The sequence below is a fragment of the Lipotes vexillifer genome, unplaced genomic scaffold, assembly GCF_000442215.2.
Source record: "Lipotes vexillifer unplaced genomic scaffold, Lipotes_vexillifer_v1.1 scaffold299, whole genome shotgun sequence".
Lineage (NCBI taxonomy): Eukaryota > Metazoa > Chordata > Mammalia > Artiodactyla > Lipotidae > Lipotes > Lipotes vexillifer.
Window position 1 is genome coordinate 654,232 of NW_006784347.1, and position 11,980 is coordinate 666,211.

At 41.3% G+C, this 11,980-nt stretch overlaps 1 protein-coding gene across 5 annotated transcripts in view; it reads right to left on the reverse strand.

Annotated features, from left to right (window-relative positions):
- CDC27 (cell division cycle 27) overlaps positions 1-9,636 on the reverse strand; it is a 60,550-nt gene extending 50,914 nt beyond the window's left edge. Inside the window, exon 1 of one of the 5 annotated variants that reach the window (XM_007456735.1) lies at positions 9,516-9,636. In XM_007456735.1, coding sequence (XP_007456797.1) covers positions 9,516-9,542 — 27 coding nt within the window. In that variant the 5' untranslated portion in view covers positions 9,543-9,636. Of the gene's footprint in view, positions 1-9,117; positions 9,208-9,515 lie in introns of those variants that run through there. The other 4 variants (XM_007456734.1, XM_007456737.1, XM_007456736.1 and 1 more) reach the window with 4 other exon arrangements.
- Positions 9,637-11,980: the final 2,344 nt, after the last annotated feature.

Sequence of the window (11,980 nt, forward strand, 5' to 3'; positions counted from 1 at the left end):
ATGCGGGATCTTCCCGGACCAGGGCACGAACCTGTGTCCCCTGCATCGGCAGGCGGACTCTCAACCACTGCGCCACCAGGGAAGCCCCTAGATAATTGTCTTTAAACATAGTGAATGCTCGGGCTTCCCTGGTGGCGCAGTGGTTGAGAGTCTGCCTGCTGATGCAGGGGACACGGGTTCGTGCCCCTGGGCCTGTGAGCCATGGCCACTGAGCCTGAGCGTCCAGAGCCTGTGCTCCACAACGGGAGAGGCCACAACAGTGAGAGGCCCACGTACCGAAAACAAACAAACAAACAAACAAAAAAAACATAGTGAATGCTCAATAAAGTTTGTTGAATGAATGTTTTAAAACTCTGAATCTATTTTCCACTTACTGGCCTATAAACTTTCAGTAACCCAATCTGGAGGTAAAATATTCCTATAAACATTATTAAAACATTAATGTTGGCAATATAAAAAAATACAATAACATCCAGCTGTTTCTTCCTTGATACAATAAGCAAAACATTATAAAGGAACCAAGAATCTGGTAAGGAGATAAGGGTCAGTCTGACCGAGGGGTTGGAATACATCAGATTTGGGGGCAATAAAATCTCTCAGTGCTGTGATCTATAAATACCTGGAAGATAACCAGATTTTTCTGGTAAATGGCAGCTGAGATCATGTCTCCATACTACTTGGATCATTTTCCTTATCATCTTATTCAATATGCCTACCACCTCTGAAACACATCATTCATCCATTTGGTAAATATTTATTGAGCATCTACTTTGTTTGCTACATGATCCTGATTGCAGTAAAACAACAACAACAACATAAAAAACTTAACCAATTTGAGAAAATCAAGTTCTTCAGGTAGGGTGCACAAAGCCTTAACATTTGAATTTTCAGGTATTTACTGACAATAAGAAATAAGTCGGGTATTATTCTACAGGCACCTATCTGGTCATTGTCATTGTGCTCACTGTGCTTTTGTTTTCTTATCAAACAGTCAGGAAGCTGAACCTCTGAACAAAAATATGTGGGGGCTTCCCTGGTGGCGCAGCGGTTGAGAGTCCGCCTGCCAATGCAGGGGACGCAGGTTCGTGCCCCGGTCCGGGAAGATCCCACATGCCACGGAGTGGCTGGGCCCGTGAGCCATGGCTGCTGAGGCTGCGCGTCCAGAGCCTGTGCTCCACAATGGGAGAGGCCACAACAGTGAGAGGCCCGCGTAACGCAAAAAAAAAAAAAAAAAATGTGGTGTTAGCAAGGAGTGAATATAATAGCAGGTTTTAAACATACTACAGAATCACTGCTATCTAATCTGTATTTCCTCTATGCTACAACACAGCAAAGAGACAGATAAAAGATAATGTGATAAACTGTGTTTTCCTCAGAGAATTTCAACATTTGGATAGAATGACTCAAAAAAAAAGTCATTCAGAAAACAAGAGCTAAAGGGTATTCAAACCTAATGTGACTCAATTATTTCTTGAATACTTAATATGATCTCCACACCTCAATCCAAGGCAGATAAAGATCCCTCGGACACTAATCTAGATGACCAAGTCAATTCTCTGAGCTTTAGCTTTAATCATCTGTAAAATAAGGATAAAAATACTTACCTCTGAGATAAGCCTAGCACAGTGCCTGGCTAAATTCTAAACCCCCATAAGAACTGATCTGGCCTTCTGGTGTTCTACCAGACCATATATAACCTAGGGTTCTGAAACTATGCCTATAGGTATCTTTCAAAATGATACTCATTTATTCCATTTTATTAAAAATTTTTTAAATTAATTAATTAATTTATTTATTGGCTGCGATGGGTCTTCATTGCTGTGCATGGGCTCTCTCTAGTTGCAGCTAGTGGGGTCTACTCTTTGTTGTGGTGTGCAGGGTGCTCATTGCAGTGGCTTCTCTTGCTGCAGAGCACGGGCTCTAGGTGCGCGGGCTTCAGTAGTTGTGCTACGCAGGCTTAGCTGCTCCGAGGCATGTGGGATCTTCCTGGACCAGGGCTCGAACCCATGTCCCCCGCATTGGCAGGGGGATTCTTAACCACTGTGCCACCAGGGAAGCCCCGATACTCATTTAAATTAGTAATAATGAAAGGAAGAAACTTAATAAACATTTACTTTTTTTTTTTTTTTTTTTTTGGAGCCCTGCACAAATGTAGCAAAACCTCTATTATACATAAAAAATATTATGGAAATTGTGAGTTGCCTTTGAGGGTTAATAATGAAAACAAAATTCTGACAAACGAGAGTGGGTGGAACTTGTCTGTGAGCTCAGTTTCTAAGAGGAAAAACACAAAACACATTATATTCTGCTGTAGGAGTTCTATCCTTACTGAACTTTGAACAGATGACTCTTTTCTCAAGAGCATCAATTTTACCAGCTAAGTTTCAGAGTGAACTATTAAGGAGGTTTTAAAAAGCCACTAGAGGGCAAGACAGCAGCAGACTTTCCAAGTTAGGAAATCCCAACTTAACAAATACTGCAGAGCACACCAAGCCATAGCCACCCCTTGGTGGGATATGAGATTTGGGACAGATTAAGTAAATGGATGCCGGAGCAGACAATATGCTTTTCCCTGAGTCTAAATCACAAGTCTCCACATTTTTTTTTTTTTTTTTGCGGTACGCGGGCCTCTCACTGTGGTGGTCTCTCCCGTTGCGGAGCACAGGCTCCGGACGCGCAGGCTCAGCGGCCATGGCTCACGGGCCCAGCCGCTCCGCGGCATGTGGGATCTTCCCGGACCGGGGCACGAACTCACGTCCCCTGCATCGGCAGGCAGACTTTCAACCACTGCGCCACCAGGGAAGCCCTATTATGTACTTTTTAAGTAGGTGCTTTAACTAATGTATGGTGAATGAATAAACAAATGGCCTTTGAACTCTGGCAGTCCTCCCACTGTTAACATTTTATGTTAGTCTTAGCCTTAAGTTTTTCTGTATTATTATATGTCCAATAGTTAAGGATCTCTGGAAATCTCGAAAGAAACTCCATGGTACATAGAATTATTTTTGTAATGCAAATAATTACCACCTAATTACTCCTTTATAAAATATGGGGATTTCCTGAGAACCTACTAAAAGAACATGGTGAGGAGAAAGAATATACCCAGGATTTGATGTTGGAGACCTGTGTTCAAATGTGTGTGCCAGCACTTTCAGCAGTGTGACTTTGGGGAATTATTTAACGTTTCTCAGCCTCAATTTCCTCATGTGAAAAATGGAACTCTATTTTTGGACTTGTGTGGGTTAAATGAACTGATATGGTGCTCCTAGTATACTGACTGGCACACATTAGGCACTTAAAACCTTTTGCTTTTCTAGCTCTTAATATAAACAAATTCAATAAATATAATTTATAGTTTGTATTATGTAACATCTCTCATTATATCTGCCACAGTTGTTTATTTTATAACATATAAGCCACAAAAAAAAAAAAAAAAAAAAAAATTTTTAAAAGCTAGGGCCAGGACAGGAATAAAGACGCAGAGGTAGAGAATGGACTTGAGCACACAGGGAGGGAGAAGGGTAAGCTAGGGCGGAGTGAGAGAGTGGCATGGATACATATACACTACCAAATGTAAAATAGACAGCTAGTGGGAAGCAGCCACATAGCACAGGGAGATCAGCTCGGTGCTTTGTGACTACCTAGAGTGGTGAAATAGGGAGGGTGGGAGGGAGACGCAAGAGGGAGGAGATATGGGGATATATGTATATGTATAGCTGATTCACTTTGTTATACAGCAGAAAATAACACACCATTGTAAAGCAATTATACTCCAATAAAGATGTTGAAAAAATAAAATAAAATAACTAAAAAAAAAAAAAAGACCCAATGATTGATTCACCTGCTACATTAGTGATATTGATCACCACGAAAATTTGGCACATTAATATTGTGGCCAAAAACTCCTAGAACTCTGACTTTCTTTCTGTCTTTTTAAAATTAAATAAATGAAAGAGAAAAAAAGTACCATATTCAAGAGTTCTATCCATTTCTGATTTAAAATCAAGTTTTGCTCAGAACAACGTCATTGCTTTATCACCAATTCTTAAGAGGGTCAGAAAGGGATAGTGAAGGCAGGCAACAAAAACTCCCATACATCCCAGAAGTAAAAGTTGCCACATACAGCTTCCATCACCACTCTGCTCCAGCATCTGAGTGACGGTATGTATCTCTTTTGGGGGAATGGAGTGGGGAATAAACTATTTTCTAAAGCATTACAAATTGGTAGCTCATGACAGACAGGGCTAAGATTAGCCCCCTTGTTATTCATCTACTGCTCAACTGCTGGTGTAAACCTGCCCATAAAAGAATATCACTCACTGAATCACTTCAGGAGTTCTACAAAGTAAAGCCACATGGACGAAATGCTGCGAAAGGTTATGAAGCCAAACAGAGCAACACCACCACCGACCCCAAAAAAAAGTTTAAAAAAGAAATCCTACTGATTAAATGAAGAAAAAAAATCACTGTGGAATTTTCCTATTACACATTACAATCTAATTTCTAGAACTCTAATTTAGTTCAGGTCTACATCAGTGGTTCTCAGTCTGGGCAATTTTGCCCCCCAAAAGGACATGTAGTAATGTCTGGGGGGCATCTTTGGTTGTCTCAAACGGAGGGGACATCTAGTGGGTAGAGGCCAGGGATGCTGCAAAACACTCTACAATACACAGGACAGTACCCCTACAACAAAAAATTAGCTTGCTCAAAACATCAATAGTGCCAAGATTGAGAAACCCTGATGTACACTACCATGTAACTGGATTTCTCTACTAGCCTGTGTGTCTCATTAAATCTTGTCTTGTCCCTCCTTCCCAATAGCATCAGATTAATTTTTCCAAAGCAGTGCTTTCATTACATAATTTTTCTGTTGAAAAACCTATAATGGCTATTTATTACCAACAAATTAAATCTAAACTCCTCAGCCTGGATGTTAAGTCCCCTGTAACCTGATTCTACTTGGCTAGCAAAACCTTATCTTTTCCTCCTCTATTTCCATTCTAGCCAATGCTACAGTTTTATTGTTTTCCTGTTCCTAAACACCATTCTCAACTTTGGGCTCTTGCTCATGCCATTCCATGCCAAGAATATTCTCTCTTCCCTACCAGTTCAAACCCTTTCCACCTTCTAAAGCTTTAAGTTCTACTCCTTCAAGAAACCGTTCCCATTTTTCCAGTCTACAAGGATCTCTCTTTCCTGTATTTATTGTTATCTGTGCAATCACATACTGACTTGTAACATTATCCAGTTGTTCCTGTTAAGTATACTTATCTTCCCAACAAGACCCCTCAAAAGATTAGAGGTTACATATCCACATTTCTACTGGTTGGTTTCACAAATATCTCCAACTCAATTTGTTCACAACAGAATTCTTAATTGTCCTCTTTCAAATTTGTCTCCTCTCAAAGAATTCTCCATTTATTAAATGGTGCCCCCCAAAATGAAATCCAGGTTGCTGTTCTTGATCCCCCCACAAACAATCAATTTCCATGTCTCATTGGTTCTTCCTCTAAAACATCTCTTGAATTTATCTACTTCTTTCCTACTCCACTGCTACCACTTTAGTCTAGGTTACCTTCATACTAAGACTGTGTTTACTCTTGCCTCCTTCCTCCCTGACCTTTCACATATAGTAGCCAGACAGATCTTTTTTTTTTTTTTAACATCTTTATTGGGGTATAATTGCTTTACAATGGTGTGTTAGTTTCTGCTTTATAACAGAGTGAATCAGTTATACATATACATATGTTCCCATATCTCTTCCCTCTTTGTCTCCCTCCCTCCCACCCTCCCTATCCCACCCCTCCAGACAGCCACAAAGAACCGAGCTGGTTTCCCTGTGCCATGTGGCTGCTTCCCACTGGCTATCTACCTTACGTTTGTTAGTATATATATGTCCATGTCTCTCTCTCGCCCTATCAGAGAGATCTTAAGATCTATATCAGATAGTGTCAACCCATGGCTGAAAATCCTTCAGTGATTCCCCATTACACTTAGAATGAAAACTGAACTCCTTATAATGGCCTTCCATTACTATGCAACTCCAGCCACACTGGCCCTCTTTCAGTTCTTCCAATGCCAAGTTCTGCTGTGTCTTAGGCACTTTGCACATGCTGCTTTCTCTGCTTGTAATGCTCTTCAAACTACTGTTTCCTTCTCAAACTCTGAACTCAGCTTCAATGTTATTTGCTGAAAAGGAACTTTCCTAACATCCTTTTTAGAGCAGGTTTTAGAATGTCTTTTATCTGTGCTTGGCACATAGCAGGTGTATAACAGTCTTCCCAATTTGATTTTTTTCATTGAGGCTGCTTCTGAACATTGATGGTCCAATTGCAAATCTGACTTAGGTCAGGACCCTCCTATTAGGTCTCTCTCCTAACACCCTATTTATAGTGCCCTTCTTATCACAGTTTATAATTATTAATTAGTGATTATTTGTCTCATGCTTTCTCTATATATAAGCACAAAGGCTGTATCGGGATACTAGTCCATAAAGGAATTACTACATATTTGTAATGACTTCCCCTCTACCTCCCCATCCCAAAGCTAATTCTCTCAGTTCAGGTACTATGTAGCACTGTCTTCAAGACACTATATTGGACCTTAATATAATGTAATCTGTTTCCCAAAAGAAAATTTTATAAACAAAATGTTTCAGCTAACTTGAATATATAAATTTTTTCAGTGAAGATCAAATAGTCAAATGCCTATTGATTTATCAATTTAGTTACATACATATATTTTTTTAAAGCATAAAATATATTTAGGAATTTCATTTTTTTCTATTCTAGTTGGATAAAACAGCTTTATTGAAAAGCCACTACGGGGAATGGTGGGAATCATCTAACACAATTTTCCTGAATACACCACCTTCAATTCTATTACTTGAAAATGGTACCTTTTGAATCCAAGTTAGATGCTGTCCCTGTTCATCTTATCCCAAGCCAAAAGTATTCCTTCACTATCTAATAATCTCTAAAACAATATTATATGTGTAAAGCATGCACTTACTATACTGCTTACTAAGGTGATTTTTACAACTTCATCCAACACTTCTGTGATGTCCTACCCCCAGGAATAATTGATAAATCTATACAAAATGTCTTTTTAAAAATGAATTTCATCAGGTGAATTTTATAAACATGCAAATTAGCATTGATTCAAGTCACTTAGGCTAGTCTGTCTTCCCTAAATAGTTATTTTAAAAATAAAATAATTGACAGAATTTCTGCCTCATAATAGGAGAGATTTTCTGCAAAGACTCAAAGTAACAATTTCCTATAAGAGATAATTTGGAGGAAGCACTTATATTTAGGCTTATGTGACATATCAACCTGGGTATTCCATGTTAAAACTTTAAAAAAAGAAAAAGCAAAAAACAGTTGCTCATCTTTTCTCTCAACTTTTTCCTATGCCTAGTAATACCTCAAACCCTGAGGCATCCCTAGAAAGGAAACGCTTTTCCAGCTTATTCTCATTCCTCTACAAATACACGCAATCGCTTATCATAGTTTTAAAAAAAAAGTATCTTATTTAGTTGTTCTATTTTTATTTTCTTCCTTACTCTTCTTTCCTGTTTTCAGCACTATCCCTGATCAGTTTATCTTTATCATCGTAGCCAAAGTTGCTTGTTCCTCCTACTGCTCCAGATCCCTTCTTGAATGACTTCTTATCCTAAAAATTACAACCAAAATTCTCACCTAGCTATATCCTAAAACTTCTTACCTCTGTCCCCAAATCTAATAAACGGTAGTGTGCGTGGGGGGGGTGGGGGGTGGGAGACAAATTTGACTCTTAAGCCTTAAAAATACCTAAATGCATTACTGCTAAGAGTACTTTAAGGAAGAAGAGAAAACCTGATGGGTACTATCAAGGAGTTGGCTACATGTTTCTTTTCTTCTCCATGTTTTTATGCAAGTTGAAATTGTCATTAAAAAGTGGTTATAGGCTAGCAATAAAACTAGTTTATCATTTTAGAAGCTGTACCTATAGGGCAAATGTATCATTAATTATTAAGACAAAATAACAAAAATATGAAACAGAAATTAAACAACTTGAGTGATCTGCTTATCCATTTAAGAGAGTATAGATAGCAACTTCTAATTTCATGTTAGGCCTCAAAAAAAAAAATCTTAAAAAGAGACTCTTTACTAGGAAGAGAAATTTGCATGGAAAGAAATAGCTTTGAAAGCACCAGTATAATGTACAAACAGGTAAACTTCCTAAGACAGAATCCCACAATACATTAATTAAAAAATGAATAGCTGCTATATGTAAAGAGCTGGAGAAGGAGCCAACTAGGAGAAGTTGATATTTCATCCTGTGAAGAAAAATTAAGGAAATATGGAAGGAGTGATGCATTAAAATATTTACTATTTGACATCACAGGTCTTTAAGGGCAATATGAAGCAATTTCTAAAATCGGTTTGCTTTATAACTTCAAAATAAAGAAAGTCCATGATTCAATGACAGCAGTTGATAGAGGTCAACTCTTCTAATTAAGTCAAAGATCACAGGACAGGGTGAAAGTCTCACAGACCTGGTCCATCACCAAGGGACAAAAGATTCAGTTTCTTCAGATGGCGGGGGGGGGGGGGGGGGGAGGCATTGCAGCATCCCCAGGGGAGGAACTGAGTCCAGAGATGACACTTGCCCCGAGGGGGGGGGGGGGGGGGGGGGGATGACTTGGCACTGCTTCACACACTTAAAAATCCAATAGTGTTTCTTCCATGCCAACAGAGCACTGTGCGTCAAAGCATACCTTGGTGTGGTATGGATGGAAAAACCATCATTTGTCTTTCATTTCCTGAACGCTTTGTAAACAGGCACAATAAAACACTCCTCATCCCCCTCACAGGTCATGGAAAAAATCCCATTTGCCGTTTCCACCCTCTCCCCTTGTATAGGTGCTTGCGCCTCCGCACTGGGCCTTGGGGTTCTCTTCGCAGATCATTGTCCAGAGGGAAATTTACTGAGCGAGAAAAGCAACGTGGACTATAAAGTCTGTTACCAAAATAGAAATTAGTATTAAAAACACCGATCCTACTCTCCCTCCACCCTCTCACAGAAAACAAAAACAAAAACAAAACCAACACTCGTCCTGCAAACTTGCCCCACCGTTATGAAGATCGTACAAGCGCTGATCAAACGTGCCTCCCAAACATCCTTAGGCAAGAGAGCACCTGGGGCGAGTTGTCGGCCCCTCATCCCTCACGCCGGCCGTGGCCCAGCCGCTAGGCTGACAGGAGGGGCTCGCCGGACTCTGGCCCGGGGAGAAATGAGGTATTATTGCCGAACTCCGCTCACACCAAGGGGAAGAAGTAACGTAGGGCCAGAGGTAACACGGCTGCGGTTGCGGGCAAGGCCTCGGAACTGACGAGAAGACAGGCAGGAGCCGGCGTGAGGGGAGGCGGGAGAAGCAGCTGGGCCTAGGCCGCACCAGGCCGCGGAGTGGCCATACGCTGCTTCTCGACCGAGGCTGAGAGCCAAGCCTCAGAGAAGACGGTTACCATTACCTGGACAGGTTCCTGCAGCACCGTCATCCTGGAGGCTCAGGCCCACTTTCTGCAGTGCCTCAGGCCCCCCCCGTAGCGGCTCCGGCCCGGCCAGCCCCGGCTCATTTAAACTCACCAGCGACCGTTACCGGGGGATGGGGGAAGCCGAGAGTTTGCCGAGTACCTCCGAGCGGGACACGGAAAAACCCGAAGGGGAGAGACCCGCGCGGGAGCCAGACGAAAAGGCCCGAAGGAGACCGGAAATACCCGAGGTGAATCAGCGGAGGAGGAGACCGTTGCCGGAAGTTGTCGAGGACTACCGGAGACTACCGAGTGTGATCAAGAGCGTAGGTTCCTCTTCTTGGCCACGCCTTCCTTCACGTACGCCACGCCCCATCGGCCACCCTAGGCTGGGGCACGCCTCATCGGCAACCAATAGGCTGGGCGTGGCGTGCGGGAGTCCGCTGGGAGGGTTACGTGGCCGGGCCGAGGTCTCGGTTCGCCGTTCAACCTTGCTGGATTAATTGGTGCGTGGTAGATTAAGCAAAGAGTTAAACTCGAGAGTTTGGGGCTGACTTTAATTAATCAAGAAGTATCTGTCTGTTGAGTTTAGGTCGTTCATCCATTCCAGAACTACCTGTTCATGGCTCAAAGGGAAATAGGAAATTGGAAAGATTGCCATTCTTCAAAGATTTAGTATGACCTCTGTCCTCAAAGAGATTACGGTCTATTTAACGAAAAGTAATGTAACAAAGAATGCTACATTATGTGGTGCCCATTATAAGTGACGTAAAAATTCAGGGGAAAGGGAAATTAATTAGCATTGAGATGAGGAAAGTTTCAGACTTAAACTGAGTTTTGAAGGATGGGTAGACTTAGAAGAAATGAAAGGAGAAAGTGAAAGGATGCAGAATGAGATCAATCTGGTAAGAGTTAAGACATTAACCGGAAATGAGTATTTAGGTGGCCATATCACGGAAAATCTCAGGAGAGCAGAAATTTTTATTCTTGTTAAGAGAGGCATTGTGGTGTGTTGGGAAATCCGGAGGTTGGATTTGAATTTTATCTCTGGCACTAACTTAGCTTTAGGTCCTTAGGCAAGTCACAAGCTCTCTGAACTTCTATTTCCTTAGTCTGAAAAAAAACCGTTAAGAGAACTACGTGCATTAATGTATGTGACTGTGTCTAACACACATAAGAGGCTCTCAGATTTTCTTCCTGCTCCCCCTACCCCCGAAATGTGTGAACAGGGAACTATTAAAATTTTGGTTTTTGGTAGATGAGAAAAACAGTCTCTGCAATATTTTTTAAATTGAAGTATAGTTGATTTACAATATCATGTTGGTTTCAGGTGTACAGCAAAGTGGTTCAGATATATATATTTTTTCAGATTATTTTTCCACTATAGGTTATTACAAGATACTGAATATAGTTCCCTGTGATATACAGTAAATCCTTGTTGTTTATTTTGTGTATAGTATTTTGTATCTACTAATCCCACACACCTAATTTCTCCCTCTCTTCCTCCTTTCCGCTTTGGTAACCATATGGTTGAAGAAAACAGCTTTTAAAGGTTGATGTCCTAATCAGGACATCTCTAGGGTAGATGTGGGACTCAATGGTATATTCCATTTGTGTGGAAATTTCCCTTTCTGGTTCTCACATTTTATGCAGATAAAATCAGGTTAGAATGGGTCACTCCCTTCCTTTGGGTGATGTTACGGGGGAGTGTTTTGTTTTGTTTTAAACACCAGTTGACAGAGCTATATAACCTTTACCACCAGCCATCTCTAGTCACTGCTTGTGTACTTATAGCCCCATAAAGGGTAGGTACCAAGGTGATTTTATGCTACCATATGCCCTGTTCTGTTAGCAGGATTATGCTGGATGAATTAGAGTGGAAATAGTGTTCTACACTGTCCAGTGTGGTAGCCACTAGCTAAAGTTTAGTTAAATTCAAGTGAAATTAAAAATGAAGCTCTTCAGATGCCCTAGCCACATTCTGAGGACTCAATACACATATGTGGCTAGCGACTCCCATACTGGATAGCATAGATACAAAATATTACCATCGTTGGCTTGATTAGGGCTGGAAGATCCAAGATGGCTTCACTCACATGTTTGGGGCCTTGGTGCTGGCTGTTGGCTGAGCCCCTCATTTCTCCTCCACATGACCTCTCATCAGTCAGTAGTCTAATCCTAGCTTCTTGACTTGGTGGCTGGCAACCAAGAAGGCAAAAACGGAAGCAGTGAGACCCCTTAAGGCCTAGGTCTGTAAGTCAAACCCCATCACTTATTATTGGTCAGATTAAGACACAGGGCCAGCCTGTGTCTCAACAGGAGGAGATGGGAGGAATGGCAAAGTGACACTGCAAAAGGCATGTGCCATGGGAGGGATTGACCATCTTTGGAAACACTCTACAAGGTATGAGATGAGAGACTGGCAGTGGGAATGGAAAGACAGGGGTGGGTAAGCGATATTACTC